The 19,044-nt window shown below is 39.5% G+C and overlaps 1 protein-coding gene across 1 annotated transcript in view; it reads left to right on the top strand.

Moving 5' to 3' along the window:
- NLRP4 (NLR family pyrin domain containing 4) overlaps positions 1–9,675 on the top strand; it is a 28,427-nt gene extending 18,752 nt beyond the window's left edge. Inside the window, exons 6-9 of the mRNA XM_069458085.1 lie at positions 411–581; positions 6,254–6,424; positions 7,541–7,711; positions 9,585–9,675. Of these exons, the coding sequence (XP_069314186.1) occupies positions 411–581; positions 6,254–6,424; positions 7,541–7,711; positions 9,585–9,675 (604 nt within the window). The remainder of the gene's footprint in view (positions 1–410; positions 582–6,253; positions 6,425–7,540; positions 7,712–9,584) is intronic.
- Positions 9,676–19,044: the final 9,369 nt, after the last annotated feature.

The following is a 19,044-nucleotide window of genomic DNA, read 5'->3' as shown; positions in this document are numbered from 1 at the left end:
ACAGAATCGAGAAAGTTGAGGATTTTACATATAAGGGAATCAATGCACTTTACCAATCCATGAGGGAACCAACCATCTAAGAAAGTAGATGTCTTGTTCAAGGACAGTGTCGGGTATAGAATTAGAACCACAACTGAAGTCCTTTTAGAGTATTAGCTATGCCATATTATTCCATATTTTTTTCCATCTGCGTTACTTTGTTTCATTTTCTAATCCCTCTATCATGTGAGTAAGAAGAAATGAAGGGAGATGTTTTCAGACAAGCCAGGAAAATTCATGGTCTTGCTTGGGGATTTTGTATGTAAGATACAGAAATATTACCTTTAATGTGTGAGGTTAAGCAGAGCTCTCTGAGATGTCATTTCCCCCTTCGCTCACATTCCTATCCTCCCATGTTTTTGTCCCCACAGGTTGGCTTGCTGCTACCTCAGTGAGCATTGCTGGGAATACCTCTCCAAAGCTCTCATGTGTAGCAAAACCCTGCACCATCTAGACCTCAGTGTGAACACCCTGAAGGATGAAGGATTGGCAATTCTCTGTGAAGCCCTGAAGCACCCAGACTGCTGCCTGGGGTCACTGTGGTAGGTTTCTTTGAGGTTTCCTTTGAAGACCAAGCCTTCTTTTTCAAGGCCTTGCATTACACAGGAGGCACTTGGGATGGAGAAAGGCCACAATGTGCCTGAAAATGTGAAAGTTAAAAATTACTTGACCTAGATTCTTGTAGAGACGTTCATGTGAACAAACCTGTGCCTTGACTTTTGTGTCACAGATTTAATGTGTTGTAAGTGGCATTCAGCGGAGGATACTTAAAGGACTAAAAGAGAAGAGTTACGACTTGGGGCTGAGGGACAGTTTTATGGCCAAGAAGATATTTGGTATGTGTTCTGCAGGATGAACACATTTTGTTAGGTGGAAAAATAGAACCAAAATTCCAGGCAGATGGTAAAACGTGGAGGTGGGGGACCCAGAAAAACACATGTGAGAATTAACATCGATAAAACAAGGGATGCTTTAAAAGGGAGAAAAGGGTAGGAGGACAGTAATGAGAAGGAACATAATGAAAACACTTAATTTCATGTTATAAAATTGAGAAATATTGGGGTGACCTTGTAGTGGTGGTGGTGTTTTGGAGTCCCCAATTAGGGTAGTATTTCATTATCAAATGTCTCTTTCCCTGAGAAATTCGGCGACTTGTGGAATTAGGCAGAATGATTTTTACCTGGTCTATTAGGAAATATCAGAGTTTAGAAATTTGTATTCCTTTTCTCGAAGAGTATGTTAAATAATTAAAGAGCCACATGCATACTTTTTCTCACAATGGTGGGTTAGGATATCTGAGTCAATCTTTGAAAGATCTTAAAAATGTCACACCTGACACCCAATTAATGTTATTCCTAAATGTGCTCTTAGGTGAGGATCAGTGAAACCAATTTGATGGTGAGTACATGTGGTGTTTATTTTTCCATTCTTTGGATACTTCACTTAGTAGAATGGGTTCCAGCTCTATCCAGGAAAATACGCTCTGATTCGGAGTGGGAGCGGGGCAAGGGCAATATACGTAACCTAAACTTTTGTACTCCCATAATATGCTGAAATTAAAAAAAAGTCACATAAGATATTTTTTAAAACATTAAAAGAATCTAGAAACTAAAAAAAGATATTCTAAGTAGCAGGGTAGGTGTAGAACACTTTTAGGTTGTCCAAAAATCCTTAAGATGTATTAAAAAAAAAAAACCTTAAACTAGTACCGAATAGACACCTAGGAGAAGCAAGTGCAAGTCCTCTCTGGAGATAGATAATAGGATGGCATGATCCTTGACCTTGACCTTGATTTATTCCTGAGAGGATCTTTTAAAGTCAATAAATACCACACAGTTAAAATAACCTAAACCACAAGGATTTAAATCACAATGAGCAAGAACAAGCCAAAACAAAAATGCCTTACCAAGCTTCAGCTACTGGAGGGATCGGACTTACCTGTAATACAAAGCAATTATACTTACTATGTTTAAAGAAAAAGAACAAGTTTAAATTCTGAGAAAAAAGAAAGCCATAAAATAAAATCAGCAAATAAAGAATAAAATGGAACATCTAGAAATTATACATATAATTGGTAGTAAAAACTTAATTGATAGGTCGAACAGTAGATTAGACATAATTAAAGGAAAACATTAATAAAACAGAATAAGTCATAATTATCTAGAAGGCAGCATGAAAAGAGAAAAATGCGTAACGTATAAGAGATTATGAGTCCTAGAGGATAGAATAAGAAGTTCTAGAAAGGCGGTACATGGGCAACGTATGTAACTTGCAATTCTGTATCCCCCATAACAATAAGATGATATAAAATAATAATAAAAAAAGTAGTTCTAACACATTTAATGGGAGTCTGAGAAAGATAAAATATTAAGGATAAAATTTTCTTATAACTGATGAAAGAGTCCAATCCAGATTCAAGCATCCAAATAGGTCTCTAACAGGATAAATAACGGAGAAACTGCAGGATGCTAGAGATAAAGATGTGATCTTTAAAATCTAACATGGGGTTGGGAGGGGGAACCATTCTGTCTACAAGGAAGGACAGGTGCAGGTGGGTGAAGAGGAACAGTGGAAGCCAGAAGGCAGTGCAATGAGAGATTGAACATGCTGGGGAGGGGCTGTCAATCTAGAATTTTATAACCAGCAAAAATCATCAAGAATGAGGACAAAAACCTATTTTCAAAGAAATAAAAAAATAAGTTTCCTACCATTGAATCTTTAATAAAGACAATTCTAAAGACCATCCCTTAGACAGAAGCAAATGATCCCAGATGGAGACACACAGAGCAAAGAAAGTGGTAAATCTGTAGATACCTCTAAACAAAATATGGATTGTATGTAAAAACATCAGCTTGAGCATTTAAAGGAAACAAATTAAAATCTACAACAGCAATAACAAAGTGTTAATGAGTAAATTAAAGTAAATGTCCCAAGGTTCAGAAAGAAGATGAACAAATTGAATACTTGGAGATGATAGATTGAATGGGAATATAGAAATTTCTATTCTAATGAACACTAAAAGAAAACCCAGAAGGTATTGTGAACTCTCAAATCAGCAGAAGAAAGAAGATGGAATGATAAAAAATACTCAATCCAAAAGAAAGCAAGAGAGAAAAGAAAAATAAAGGAACAGATAAGAAAATATAAAACACAACAAGATGTAGATTTAAACTCAAACATGTCAGTAATTATATTAAATATCAACAGATTGAATGTTGTAGCTAAAAGACAAAGATTGCCATGCTGGATTTTTTAAAAAAATTATACTGTGAGTTACATAGTAAAACATAAGGAGGTCGCAGTTGCACAATCTTGTGCATACAATAAGCGCCATTGAATGTTAACACAGTTAATTTTATGTTTTGTGAATTTCACCTCAATAAAAAGAGACAAATAGTAAAAGCATGGAAAAATATATCATGCAAATTATAACCAAACGGAAGCTTCTACAACTATATTGATCAGACAAAATGGAGTTTACGGCAAAAAGTATTATTGGATAGATCCATTATTTGGTTCATGCTCATTTTTAAATTATCTTCCTACTCAAGTGAACTTAAATTCTTACGAGGTGAACATAATTACTTCCCATATACAATTCATGAATCAAAGGAGAAATCACAGTGGAGATTGGAACATATATTGAAATGAGAAAAGAATATACCTCATGATAAACTCAGATCATGCAGCTGAAGTGCATGTATCTATCAAAAAAAAGAAAAGCTGAAGAATAAGTTTTCTTAAATGGCAAAATAAACCTAAAAAAAATGGAAGGAAAGAAAGATAAGGACAGAAATTGATGAAACAGACAACAAGCACACAATAGAAAAGATCAGAAAGCTAAAAGTTGGTGCTTTGCAAAGGCTAACAAATAATTTGTCTCAGCATTGTCCAATAGCATATAATGTAAGCCATGAGTGTAATTTTAAATTTTCCAGTAGCCATGTTAAAAGGTGAAAGTAAATATGAAATTAATTTTAATAATACAATGTATTTAACCATATATCAAATATTCCTTTGATATATAATCAGTATAAAAATATTAATGAAACATTTTACATTTTTGGGTACTATTTTAAATCCACTGTGTATTTGACACTGTAGCACATCTACCTTCAAGCAAGCTACATTTCAAGGGCTCGGCAATCACGTGTGGCTGCCAGCTACCATGTTAAACGGTGCAGATATATCTCAAGAATGGGAAAAGAAATTGCAGATGTAACAGATGCTAAAAAGAAAATAATATGAGCAACGTTACACAGTAAACCTGCAAATTTAGATATTTAAGACTCTGTGAGCTTCTAGAATAATATAAAAAAAAAGAAGAAAGAAAAACGAAGCTTTAAATCATTAAATTAGTGGTCAAATGTTTTCATATAGAAAATTCCAAACTTAGAAGCCTTCATCAGTGACTCTTACCAGATATTCAAGGGAGAAATAATTCCACTGCCACACAAATTCTTTCAAGACTGGAAAGAGAAGAAACTTGCCAGCATCTTTTGAGGCCAGCATAATCATGATACTAGAAACCAATAAGAATTTTATTGGGTTGTAATACAATTCTTATAATTTTTGTAAGAAAGGAGAATTATTGGCTAGTGTCATTCATGCAAAAACACCAAACAGACTATTAACAAGCAGAATCCAGACATGTATTAAAAGAATAAACATAATGACTAAGTTGGGTTTATCCTAACAATGTAAAGTTGCTTTAGCATTAAAAAGATCAGTTAAAAAAAAAAAAAGGAGGGGGGGAGTGCAAGACCTATAAAAAACAAAAAAAGTCAGGCAATGTAACTAACTGACCATACTAACTGATAAAAATAAAAATTACAATATACAGAAAAAAAGTTTGAATTAAAACATATCCATTTGTTATAACTTTTGAAAAAATATTTGGGAACTTCCTTGACCTGATAACAAATGTGATCAAATAATCTAAAGCAAACGTTTGTTTAATGATGAAGAGAGGGAAGTTTTCTCTTCAATATCAAGAAAAAGATAAGAATGTTGGCTATAATCACTTTCAGTCAACAATGTCCTGAAAATCTTAGTAAGAGATATAAGGTAATAAAAATACTAACCCTATAATCCTTAAAAATAAAGAAAAGGAAGAAACTCCTAATTCTATGTAGAAGATATGAACATACATAGAAAATCCAAGAAAATCTATAGGTAACTTATCAGAATTAATTAGTTTAACAGGCTTGCTTGAAAAAATCAATATATAAAAAGTATATGCCAACAAGAAGTAATAAGCTAATGGAATTAAATAAAAGTAACATTTATAGTAGCATCAAAAAGGAATTACCTAGGAATAAGGTTACCACAGTATATGTGAGACTTTTGTAGAGAATATCATCAAATTATAATATAAAACAGTAAAGAAAAAAATCAAAGATTGCAATATTCAGAATCTAAAAAGTTAATTCTCCACAAACTGACTTTGGTTTTGATGAAATCCCACTGAAAATGCAATGTTTTTATTTTGTTGTTTTTGTGTTGAACTTGAAAAGTAGATTTTGAAATGTGGATGGAATTTGCAAGACACCAGGAATACCTAAGAAACACTTAAAGAATAAAAAGTGGGAAGGCTTGCTCTAAATATATCAAGGCATTATAAAGTTTTAGAAATTAAAAAGCAATATGGGGTTCATACAGGGATGACCCAATAGGCCAGAGACAGAATAGGAATCTCAGAAACAGAGCTATCTACATGTGTTCAGATGTTGCATCATGGAAAGTCATGTCACAGATAGAACAAGGAAAGGACAGGCTTTCAACAAATGATGTTAGAACAATTACAGTTGTCCCTCAGTATCCGAGGAGGGTAGGTTCCAGGACCACCTGCGGATACCAAAATCCCTGGATGCTCAAGTCCTTTATAAAATGGTATAGCGTTTGCATATAACCTACACACACCCTCCATATACTTTAAATTATCTCTGGATTACTTATAATACCTAATACAATGTTTATGTTATGTAAAAAGTTGTTGTATTAGTTTTTTAACTTGTATTGTTTTTTCTTGTTGTATTATTTCTTTCTTGATTATTTTCAATCTGCGGTTAGTTGAATTGGTGGATATGGAGGGCTGACTGTACGTATCCATATGGATGATAAAGTCTGTCTTGTTTTGTCATCTTTCCTTTCATGATATCCAACCAGGATGTAGTAACCCCTGAGAAGTGGTATCATGACTAATCTTTTGCAGTTTGATAAAATGTTTTTTCACTGCCGCCGGCTGTCAAGGACTTGCCTCTGTTCTTATCAGCAATCAAAACCTGAAAAATCTGCAGCTTGGATACAACGATATAGGAGACATGGGCGTGAAGGTGTTGTGTGAAGCTCTGACACATCCCAACTGCCGCTTGGAGAAACTTGGGTGGGTATTGCCAAGGTCGTGGTTATGTCTTCATGAATGGCAAAGGATGGATAATTGATGGACAGAAAGAGAAATCCAAAAAATCCACCAGGGGTAACATAGCAGTTAGCTGTTGTTGCATAATGAACCACTCTAAAACTTACAGGCTTGAGACAGTGAGCACTTGTGATTACTGGCTGACGGTTGGGCTGGGCCAGGCATTGCTGACCTTGGCTGGACGTGGTCAGGAAGCTGTGGGTATCTGGGGGATCGGCTATTCTGAGCTGGCCTCGCCATCGCATGTAGAGGTTGACTGGCTGTCACTTGGGGATGACAGGTGTGATTGGACCACGTCTCATCTAACTGGGCTCATTGACATGGCATCTGTATCAGTTTGCTAGGGCTGCCGTAACAAAGTATGAGACTGGGTGGCTTACACATAAATATGTTGTCTCGGTTCTGAGGCTGGAAGTCCAAGATCAAGGTGTCAGCAGGGATGATACCTTCTGAGGGCCTTGAGGGAAGGATGTGTTTGGAGCCTCTCCTTGGCTTGCGGACAGCCGTCTGTCTGCTCCCTGTGTTTTCATGTTGTCTTTCCTCTGCGTATATATGTGTACAATTCCTCCTTTCCTAAGGACACCATCATAGTGGGGGAGGGCTACACTGATGTCCTCATTTTAATTTAATTATCTTGTAAAGATTCCATCTTCAAATATGGTCCCATTTGGAGGGTAGCACAGTTCAGCCCATCGCAGTGTCTCAGAGGTTCAAGAGATCAAGAAGCATAGAAGGCATCTGAGATGTAGGCTCAGAACTCACATCATCCTGCTTCCATTGTGTTATATTATCCAAAGCAAGGTATAAGGGCAGCCCAGATTCAAGGGCTGGGAAATAGACTCTGACTCTTAGTGGAATGGGCTGCCAAGTCACATGGCCATGGGCATAACCACAGAGAAGAGTAGACAGTTGGGGCTGCTTTTAGCATCTAAACAGAGGAATAATCTGATGCCATAAACACTGGATTGTGAGATCCTGTACTCAGAGTCTATGGGGTGAGCCTTGGCTAAATGTCTAGCTCACATCCCACCTCTGCCCCGAGGGTGGGACTGTTTCCCACTGTGTGTCTTTTTATTGCAGGTTGGAAGGATGTGAATTAACCAGTGCCTGCTGCAAGGATCTCTCTTCTGTTCTCACCAGCAGTAAGACCCTGTGGAAGCTAAACCTGGTCATGAACGCCTTTGACCACAGTGGGATGGTTGTGCTCTGTGAGGCCCTGAGACATCCAGATTGTGCCCTGCGGATTCTTGTGTGAGCTGGGGTTTCTTCTCAGTGGGGAGAGTGCTCGGGTCTAAGAGGAGATTGCTTAGAACCTAAAATGTGCAGCTACTGCAAGCTAATCACATTGTATTAAAATGCAAATAATGTCCCCTGTCTTGGGGTTGGTGCGTTAGTAAGAGACAGTGAGTATAAAGCCCTAATCACCACAGTAGCTACTGAATAGTGAGTGCCCAATAGATGGTGGCATTTGGTACTATTGTAAATTATAGTACATAAATATTTACAATTGGTAATATGTTATTTATATTTGTAAATATAATTTATATTTGTAAATGTTATATTTGTAAATATAAACTATAAGTTATATCTTGTATCATAAAAATACATAATTTGTATTTATAAAAGTATGAGTTATAAATATATTAGTTATTTATATTATAATCCTACAAACATTTTATTAGATAACTATATGATAAATCCTTGGCATTTATCTTTCTCATTCATTTTTCCCTGCCTATTTTCCAAAACAATCTGAGATCAAGGCAATAATAGATACCTTTTAGGCCATTCACTTCCAGAAAACAGAAACATAAGATGTTGGGTTGAAATTATCATTACTCCAGCGCTAAAGAACATTCACTTCTTTTCTCTCTTATGAAGATACAGGTTCATTTCCTTGAACTCCATTCTTCTAAATCTCCGTCTAAAAATATTGGATGCCTGGCATTATTTCTTTCTCGTTTTAAATTTTGGTAAAAGTTTAGAATGGGTAGTGCCAGAGTTGATGCATTGGGACATGGAAAGACTTTCATTGTCATTTTCTGTCATAGAGGCTTGTGTTTGAATTCTAGCTTTTCCATGTTTAGTCCTATAACCCTGGGAAAAGCATTTGTCCTCTCTGATTATCAGTCTTCTACGTGCAAAATAGGGGTAATTATTTGACATAGTAATTATGAAATATAATACATCAAATGATGCGATAAATATGATACAACCAAATAAGTGAGTTTGCATCTCATCCTGCCCTGCCTCCAACCATGGATAGTTTCACAAAGATGTATACGAAGATAAACAATTGCACTAGAAACATAGTTCACTCCAACAGTAAGATGAAGCTACTTGGGACAGTTGCAAATAAACAGATACCAAACAGAGACAGGAGATTGCATATCCACAGAAGAGCCAAGACACAGTGATCCTTAATCCTCGTGTCTGATTCAAAGTCACAACATAATGGGATGTGTAAGTGTGGGGGCTCCAGAACCAAATTGCTGTGATCTGTGTCCTGACCACACCACTTTCTAGTTCTGTGACCTCAGGCCACTTCCTTAACATGGCTCAGCCTCGGCGTCTTCATCACAAATGAAGACAATAATAGTATCCCCTAAGGTTGTGAAAGCTTAATGAATACACATGTAAAAGTCTAAGCAGAGGGCCAGGACCAGGCACTCAGATAATGGAAACTATTAATACTTTATCTTTTTGAAAGTAAAAAGAGCTTCAGTCTTTTTCCCTAGCTTCCACTGACTTCGTGTTCCAAACCCTAACGTTTTTGTGGAATCAGTGCTTGATGTTACTGACACTCATTCTGTCCAGTGACATCTCTCCATAATTTGGCGTTTAGTGACAGCAAGTTGGCAGCTTGAAGTCAGCCATGATTGGATTGGAGAATTTACACCACAGAAATGGGCAAAGTTAAAAATCAGGGCTGCTTTTTTTTTTTTTTTTTAGATCCATGGGTAAGTATTAGCACATCGCTGCATATGATGGGTATGTCGTTCCCCTTGGAGGCAACACCAGGGTCTCCTAGACTTGCCCTGGGAGGAAATGGTATAGAGGAAGATGATACACATGAAAAGTGTGAATTAAAAATAGATAATTTTTTATATTTTATTAACACCAGGCTGAATAAATATGAATTTGATGAGGAAACCCAGATGTTCCTGATGGCTGAGGAAGAGAGAAATCCCCACTTGGCAATCACAGATGAATGATGAAGCAGAGACAGGACCACGGGAGCGGACACCCGATTGCAGGCAACCTGGACTCATTCTGGCTCAAGGTCACCTGCAAAGGCTGGGGATTGGGGCCCTTACTTGTGCTTGTCTGTACCCAGGTATTACAAATCACTGACACTCCAAGATGAGATAATTCTGGCACCCTGTTCAGATGTGTTTCATATAATGTATGTCTTTATTTGCTCTTTGGCCATGGATGAACCACTGAAAGACCTTCATGGTCAAATGTCTACCCTGTCTCCCAAAGACATTTTAAACATTCAATAAACTATTATATCTTCTTTCCTCTTTTTTTAATTTCAAGATATTAAGGAGGGTGGGGTACAAATGTTTTTGTTACATGGATACATCGTATAATGCTGAAGTCAGGGCTTTCAGTGTGCTGGTCACCAGGATAGTGTTCATTGTGCCTGATAGGCAAATTTTTATTCCTCCCCCTCAAACCCTCCCCTCTTCTTGGTTTCCAGTGTCCTTTATGTCTTCATGCCTGTGTGTACCTGTCGTTTAGCTCCCACTTATTAGTGAGAACACGTGGTGTTTTTTTCTCTGTTCCTGAGATACTTCACTTAGGATAATGGTCTCTAGTTCCATCCACGTTGCTGTGAAAGACGTTATTTCATTCCTTGTTATGGCTGAATAGTACTCCATGGTATACATATACCACATTTTCTTTACCCATTTATGAACTGATGGGCACTTAGGTTGGTTTCAGATCTTAGCAATTGTGAACTGTGCTGTGATAAACGTATGGGTGTAGGTGTCTTTTTTATAAAATGACTTCCTTTCCTTTGGGTAGATACCCAGTAGTGGGATTGCTGGATTGAATGGTAGGTCTACATTTAGTTCTTTGAGGAATCTCCATACTGTTTTCCATAGAGGTTGTACTAATTTGCAGTCTTATATCTTAAAACACTTCGGATAATCTTGAAATGGGGTTTGTTACTGGTAACTGACTGATGCAAGAGTGTAGGCTGAAGAAACTGTGGTCTTCTCTCCGTGTTGACTTGGAAAGATGCTGGTGACATTGGGAGCATGGAAAAGGCTACTCTGACGTGGGCATCCTTCTTTCTGTTAGTCCTACTGGGGTCCTAACTCAGGTTCTTCCTCTTTTCTTGCCTGATGAAAGAATTTTAAAAGTACATTTTTAAAATTCAGAAAAGTAAAAGTTGCCCATTCCCCCTACCTAACACTACAGGTAAAGGAAAAGATCCTGTCTCGTGCCACTCTCCCTAAAGCCCACAAACAACCCTATCATGAGATTCATGGATAGTCTTCCAATATCATTCATGTACTTTTATATATGTGACTGCATCTTTGAACCACATAGCATTGTGAGTTTTTTATTCCATAAAAGATGTCACACTAGATGCGCTATTCTGCAAGTTGTTTTCACTGTTAGTCTAACCATGATGTGCATATATAAACACATATATACCTACACATATATATTTATGTATATATCAACACTAACAAAGTGAAAAACTTACCGAATATATTTATTAATATGTGTGTATATATCAACATGGATAAATAGTAGGAAAACTGGCAGAATGTGTTTAGTGAGATACATTTATACATTTGTATGTATCTCATCGTAGATAGAATAAGTGAATACATATTATGAAGTATATGCAAGGCTACTTTATGTGTCATAAAAAATGAGAATGTGTCTGTATCTATACCAACTTTTTTTTTAACCTGACACTTACATTAGCAGCATATATATGTACTTCATTTTCTTTTTTTTTTTTTTTTTTTTTTTTTTTTTTTTTTGTTGAGACAGAGTCTCACTTTGTTGCCCAGGCTAGAGTGAGTGCCGTGGCGTCAGCTTAGCTCACAGCAACCTCAGACTCCTCGGCTTAAGCGATCCTACTGCCTCAGCCTCCCGAGTAGCTGGGACTACAGGCATGCGCCACTATGCCCGGCTAATTTTTTCTATATAGATTTTTAGTTGTCCATATAATGTCTTTCCATTTTTAGTAGAGACGGGGTCTCGCTCAGGCTGGTCTCGAACTCCTGACCTTGAGCAATCCACCCGCCTCGGCCTCCCAGAGTGCTAGGATTACAGGCGTGAGCCACCGCGCCCGGCCTGTACTTCATTTTCAATTGTCTATGTTGGCAGTCATTTCAGTTATGTCTGATATTTGACATTACTCATATGACTACAGTGCACAACCTCGCAAATGTCTGCTTGTACATATTTCTGTAGGGTAGCCAAATAGAAGAATCAACACTAGATGTAAGGTAGGTAGGTGGTGTGGGGAATGAAGTGTAAGAGAACTGAGTTCAGTATGGTAAGACAACTGCAGGTAATGTGTAATATTACAAACGGTAGAGTGGAGCTCCTGACATGAACAGACATGTAGGGGTTGAGAAAGGAATAAATCACCAGCTTAACTAAAGGTATATTTGTCCTCAGCAGGGAAATGAGTTCTTCTAAATTTGGCTTTAAACGTCCAAGTCCAAGCAGGGATGATCCCGTATTTCCATCACTGCACCAGGCAAGTTATCACTTTCCTTCTCTCTCATCTCCCCTCCCTCCCAACACACCCCTTCTCAGGATATAAGGGTTCCACCTTGTGGTTCAAGAGAGCTTAAAGTTCAAATCAAGTTCTCAGTTGATCATGGGATGGGACTAGATTTCCAATTTTTGGTATTGAGGATAATGTGTATGACCTAAGTAACAGAAAACAAATGCCCCAGGTATTCGGGCACAAAAAGATTTTGAACTGGAGAGTAAATTTGAACAGTCTAGAGTGATGCTTTAGGATTTTATCTCATGAGTCAGGATTGTTCAGTGGAAAAAATTGAAAAAGTAAAGGCACAAAATTAAAGAAATAGTGATTACACACATCAGTTGGAGCTGGTGTAAACATCCAGAGGTGAGAAGGAGCTTTAAGAGTCTATTGCTTGGGAGCAAACCTGAGAATTGCAAAGGGTGGAACAGGTGGTACCGATGCTTTAATTATCTTGCTAGAAGTATTTTGCTTTCCAAAGCCCTATGCATTTATGATTTTGATTACAAGTAAAACTTTTGCATTGAGCACTGTAACCCAATATGTAACCCTTATACTTGTTAAAGTATAATTTCGCTAATGTTAAATCATAACTCCCATACAAACATAAAATGAATGTGTATCATGCTTTTATTAAAATTATTCATCAGAGAATCAGGAGAATGCTCAAACTGCTTCAAAGAGCATTTAAGGAGGTGGATATAGGTAGGAGTAAGATGGCAGATTAGAGGTGACCTCCTGGCTCTCTGCTCCCAGAAATTGAGGTGGAAAACTCAGATGGCTGCACATGAGTGGATCGCTCCCTGCCAAGAACAGCATTGTAAAACGGCAGACAAACAGCATGGGACACGCAACACGGGAAAAAAGGTGAACAGGAGATACGATTGCAAAGTCTGGAGAGTGTGAGATAAACAGTAGAGTGGGGGATGGCCACATCTGCCTGGCCAGTGAGTGCAGGGGGATCTGACCCATGGGAGGATGCCCGGCTCCTCCAGTGACCCTCCACACCCACTCAGACAGGGACACACCTGAAGTCAGTGCAAAGTCATGGCATGGGATGGCGAGCTCTGTGGAGAGGGAACAATAGTATTAAACATTTTGAACTCCCCAGTGCTCTGTGCTAGAACTGCACTGGGCAGGGGAGAGACTGGTCTGAGTGATCACTTCCTGTGACCGTGTGAGGGAGTTTGGAGACAGGCAACTTGCCTCTGGTGGTCAATGCCATGAGATCAAAGGAGGTGAACACTGAAAAGGGGGCTCTGCCCTGGAAACTGCTGATTAGGCTGACTCGGGGCAGGATAGAAAGAGCAAGACCCCCTGCCAGACTGTCATGAGATTGTGGGACTGTGATACACACAGGAGAGCAGACGGCCTGTTGATTCAGCCTGCTAAATTGGCATCTGCCAACTTCTGCCTGGTTGCCCCCAGTGCTAGCTCTCTGCAGGTGGGTGGCCGCCATTTTTAGGGTTCACAACCCGGAGATGCTGCGGCATGCTATGGTTTGGGACAGCACCCCTCCCCCAGCCCAGGGACTTTCCTGCTGGGCACAGCAGGCTCTGTCCTTCCGTGACCTGTTAATTCTGCTGGCTGGGCCTTTGTCAGTGGGCAAAGCTCCAGTGCTTCCCCACAATGCTAGTTCCCCAGTGGTGGGAGGCCACCATCTGTGGGATCCCCAGACCTTAGGGTGCTGGGCAGTCTCAGGGAACACCCCTTCCCTGGCCCAGCCACTTTCAGGCTGGGTGTGGAGGGGTCCACCCATGGAGAAGCAAGAAAAGATGCTTTCCCTGTGGGACTGGCCCAAATCTGTGGAGCCCTGGTGCTGAATAATAATTGACAGTCCACTGATTTGGCCCGCTGGACCTAGCTTAGGTCATGTAATAAGAACATAACTCTAGGGCCTGCTCTCTGCATCCAGGAGGCTGCCAACAGTGGGGTTTGTGGTCAGGAAAGGAAAATCCTGGCCAGGGCCACCAGCAGGTACTCCAGTTGACCCTTCCCATTGGGAGCAGCCTCCCAAGCCTGGTGGAAGAGCTCTGAGTAACATATTAGCAGCTTCCCCTAGTGGCAGATCAAGCAACCATAGATAGAAGCACACGCACCCAGACTTGAAGGCATCAGCTGTGATCTCTCTTGCCCTCACTCCCCTTTAAGGGGTGCATAGGGTCCAAGTAACCCTTGGGAGTGGCAAGACACTTCTTATAGATTGGGGCATTTGTATTCCTCATCCAGGGGACCAGAGACTAACACAGAGGCATCAGATTACCTCAATAACTGGCTTCTCCATGCAATTTATAACCAACAACAGAGAGGGTAACCCCATAGCTTAACACAGTGCCCACCATCGCAAGCTATTAGAGGGCAGTGGACTTATACACACAAGTACGATCCACCGCCTGGGAGCTTAAACTGGGGGACCAAACTCAATCTCCATTGGCAAGAGGTGAAGACAACAGATCAGAGATAACCCAACTTGCTAAAATACCTCTAAGACCAACACGCCTCCTCCCACCACTGTCAAGGAACATCCCTTGGGGACTTGAAGTTGAGGCACAAACCAGTCGTAGCATTCCCAGTTCTCGACCAAGTAGCCTGATGAAAAAGAACCAGCAAAAGAACTTAGGAAACATGAAAAATCAGAAAAGTCACCTCCAAAAGAAATCATTAGACCCTCAACAATGGATACTAATTTACATATGATGAAGAATTCCAAATATGGATTGCAAGAAAACTCAGTGGAATTGAAGAGAAAATAGAAACCCAACACAAAGAAGCCCTGAGAATACAGAAAATGAATGAAAAATTCTCTAAAGAAATTGAAATATTATGAAAAAAACAAGTACTGGAAAAATGAAAGAGGCATTCAAGGAATTTCAAAACACAGTGGAAAGCCTTAAGAATAGAATGGATCCTGGAACCAGAGAAGGTTGCCCTCTATCACCACTTCTATTTAACATAGTGCTGGAAGTCCTTGCCAGAGCAATCAGACAAGAGAAGGAAATCAAGGGCATCTAAATGGGGGAAGAAGAGGTCAAACGATTGCTTTTTGCTGATGATATATTTTAGAAAAACCAAAGATTCTGCCATGAAACTACTGGAATTGATAAATACAACAAAGTCTCAGGTTACAAAATCAATGTACAGAAATCAGTAGAATTCCTATAAGCCAACAACAGTCAAACTGAGAACCAAATCAAAGACTCAATACAATCATAATAGCAACAAAGAAAATAAAATACCTAGGAATATATTTAACTAAGGAGGTAAAAGGCCTCTACAGGGAGAACTATGAAACACTGAGGAAGAAAATACCAGAGGACGTAAACAGGGTGGAAAACCATACCATGCTCATTGGTCAGCAGAATCAACATTGTTAAAATGTCTATACTACCCAAAGTGATCTACAGATTCAATGCAATCTCTATTAACACATCATTTTTCACAGATCTAGAGAAAATAATTCTATGCTTCATATGGAACCAGAGAAGACCCCATATAGTAAAAGCAACCTTAAGCAAGATGAACAAATTGGGAAGCATCAGTTTAACAGAATTCAAGCTATACTACAAGGCTATAGTAACTAAAACAGCACGGTCCTGGCACAAGAACAGAGACATAGACCAATGGAACAGAACTGAGAACCCAGATATAAAACCATCCTCATATAGCCATCTCATCTTTGACAAAGCAGACAAAAACATACACTGGGGACAAGAATCTCTTTTCAATAAATGGTGCTGGGAAAATTGGATAGCCACATATAGAAGACTGAAACAGGATCCACACCTTTCACCTATTACGAAAATCAACTCATGGTGGATAAAAAGACTTAAACCTAAGGTGTGAAACTATAAGAATTCTAGAAGAAAATGCTGGAAAAACTCTTACAGACATTGACCTAGGCAAAGAATTTATGAAGACCCCAAAGGCAATCAAAGCAACAACAAAAGCAAATAAATGGGACCTAATCAAATTAAAAAGCTCCTGCACAGCCAAGAAAACTATCATGAGAGCAAACAGACAACCTATAGAATGGGAGAAAATATTCACATATACACATCTGATAAAGGGCTGATAACTAGAATCTATATAGAACTCAGGAAAATCAGCAAGAAAAAAATCACACAACCCTATCACAAAGTGGGCAAAGGACATGAACAGAAACTTTTCAAAAGAAGACAGACTGATGGCCAACAAACATAGGAAAAAATGCTCTACATCTCTAATCATCAGGGAAATGCAAATCAAAACCACAATGAGATACCACTTATACCCAGTGAGAATGGCCTTTATCAAAAAGTCCCCAAACAATAAATGTTGGTGCAGATGCAGAGAGATAGGAACACTCATACACTGCTGGTGGAACTGCAAACTAGTACAACCTCTGTGGAAAATAATATGGAGATACCTCAAGGAGCTACAAGTACAACTACCATTTGATCCAGCAATCCCATCACTGGGCATCTACCCAAAGGAACAAAAGACATTCTGTAAAAAAGACATCTGCACTCGAATGTTTATAGCAGCATAAATTCACAATTGCAAAGATGTGGAAACAACCCAAGTGTCCATCAATACATGAGTAGATTAGTAAAATGTGGTATGTGTATACCATGGAGTTCTACTCGGCCACAAAAACAATGGTGATATAGCACCTGTTGTATTATCCTGGATGGAGCTGGAACCCATTTTACTAAGTGAATATCCTAAGAGTGGAAAAACAAGCACCACATGTACTCACCATCAAAGTGGTATTAACTGATCAACACTTAGGTGCACATACAGTAATAACATTCATTGGTAATAACATTCATTGGGTGTTGGGCAGATGGGAGTGGGGAGGAGGGCATGGGTATATACACACATAATGAGTGTGATGAGCACCGTCTAGGGGATGAACATGCTTGAAGCTCTGACTCGGGTGGGGCAAGAGCAATATATGTAACCTAAACATTTGTACCCCCATAATATGCAGAAATAAAAAAGAACTGATAGGGATCTGGGATACTATCCTATGCATGAGCTAAGAAGCTAGCCTGTTCCTGTTCATGGAAGCTAGTGAAAGACATGAGACTCCTGGGTCAGAAACAGAGAATTTCATCATCCATGGCAGAAGCATGAGGCAGCACTTCCCGTTAGTTTTCATCAGTTCCCCGTACTTCCCAAGTCCCACAACTCCAGGTGCCTCCAAGGGCCCGTCATGGGTGACTGCACATGCAGTTGACTGGATTGTAAGAGAAGCACACTGAGCGTAGGGAATTCACCAGTTTGCAATAAGCAGAACAAGTCTGGAAAGTTTGCCTCATCCCTCAACATTGCTGAATGCAAATACAACCTCATAGAAATCCTTGGCAAAAAATAAAAGGTAAAAATAAAAACAAATTAAAAAGTCAGGCCGTACATTCTTGGTATGCCCAGCAAGAATGTACAGGGGTGCTTAGAGCCCATGACAGGTCCTTTCTTGCAACAGTAATATCAGTGAATTATCAATAGAATCCACAGATGAAACTTTGGTTAGAGGAGGAGTAACTCATGAAGACGCCAGGTGGTAGGTGAAAACAGGATACTACTTAACAGACCATGAATTACTTTCAGTCACCAGGAAAGAACACCTGGAGTTTGAGCATGAACGAGAGGCCGAGAAAGGGTGGAAGATGCTATCACTGGAGGAGATGCAGTGAATCACCGAAATGGATACTAAAATCAGGTCTAAGATAGGCCCGCGGGCTGAGCATCCCAATCCAAAAATCCAAAATCTGAAATTTTCTGAAAACAAATTTTGATGCTCAAATACTGGAGAATTTCAGGTTTGGGATGACCAACCAATAAGTGTCATGTAAATATTCCAAAATCTGAGAAGATCCTAACCCCTCTGATCGGGGATTTCAGATACAGGATACTCAGCCTGTACTGCTCTCTAGAGCTGACAGTGCCAGGAGCATATCTGGGAGTCTGTAAGTGGCTTCCAAGAACAAGTGGTATGAAATCTAAGGACATGAGGATAGAGCCCGTGAGGGCTAAAGGGGAGGTGGGGAGAATGATCGCAGAGTGGCAAAGGAGGAAAGAGGACACTTACCCCAGCATCTTGGTCTGCCACCTGGACAGGACAACCATGTCCCAACCATGTCTGGGACAACCATGACCCGCAAGGGTTGTGAGAGAAGCGATATCCTCAGGGGAGATCCGCATTTCATACAGAACAAGAAGATAAAACTAGGTTGAGAAGGTGATGTTTAAGTATAGGTTTGCTGGGTTCCAAAGAGCATGTTGGGAAAGTTTCAGATGAAGATGGGTCTATTACTTCTTGAGGGAACCAATACAAGTGGAGATAAACGCAGATTAGGAGTAGTTCTGGGTGTCCGTCTGGCTTAATCACAGGATAATAATCATACCTCTGTTACCTCTCAATCCATAAGAAATGAGGCTTTAGGCTTCCTCGAGGTATTTTTGTATCCTTTGCTTTATTGGATCCTCTCAACACCTTCAAAATTAAAAACATTATACCAAGGACAAAAAGAGACTTAAGGGAAAGCCAACTTACGATCTTGGGACCAGACACAGTGTTAGACTTGGATTCTAGAGATGGGTGTCTAACAGGCTGTCTCCCACTGCGAGAAAGCTTCTGGAGGTAACAGCTCATCTGTCCCCATGAACAGCAACATCAGAGCAACACACAGGTCAGGGCCTCTGGAGGTTTTACTCCAAGATCATTCCAGCTGTGGCACACACCAGTGGGATCACCACCACCATCTGTCTTCAGGGTTGTTAAAATCCCAAGTACACTTGAGTTTCAGAAATAACTCCTTCCGTGATGTCAGTAACTCTTCTCTTA

Source organism: Eulemur rufifrons, chromosome 24 (genome assembly GCF_041146395.1).
Source record: "Eulemur rufifrons isolate Redbay chromosome 24, OSU_ERuf_1, whole genome shotgun sequence".
In the NCBI taxonomy this organism is placed as follows: domain Eukaryota; kingdom Metazoa; phylum Chordata; class Mammalia; order Primates; family Lemuridae; genus Eulemur; species Eulemur rufifrons.
This window is presented reverse-complemented; position numbering and strand designations above follow the sequence as displayed.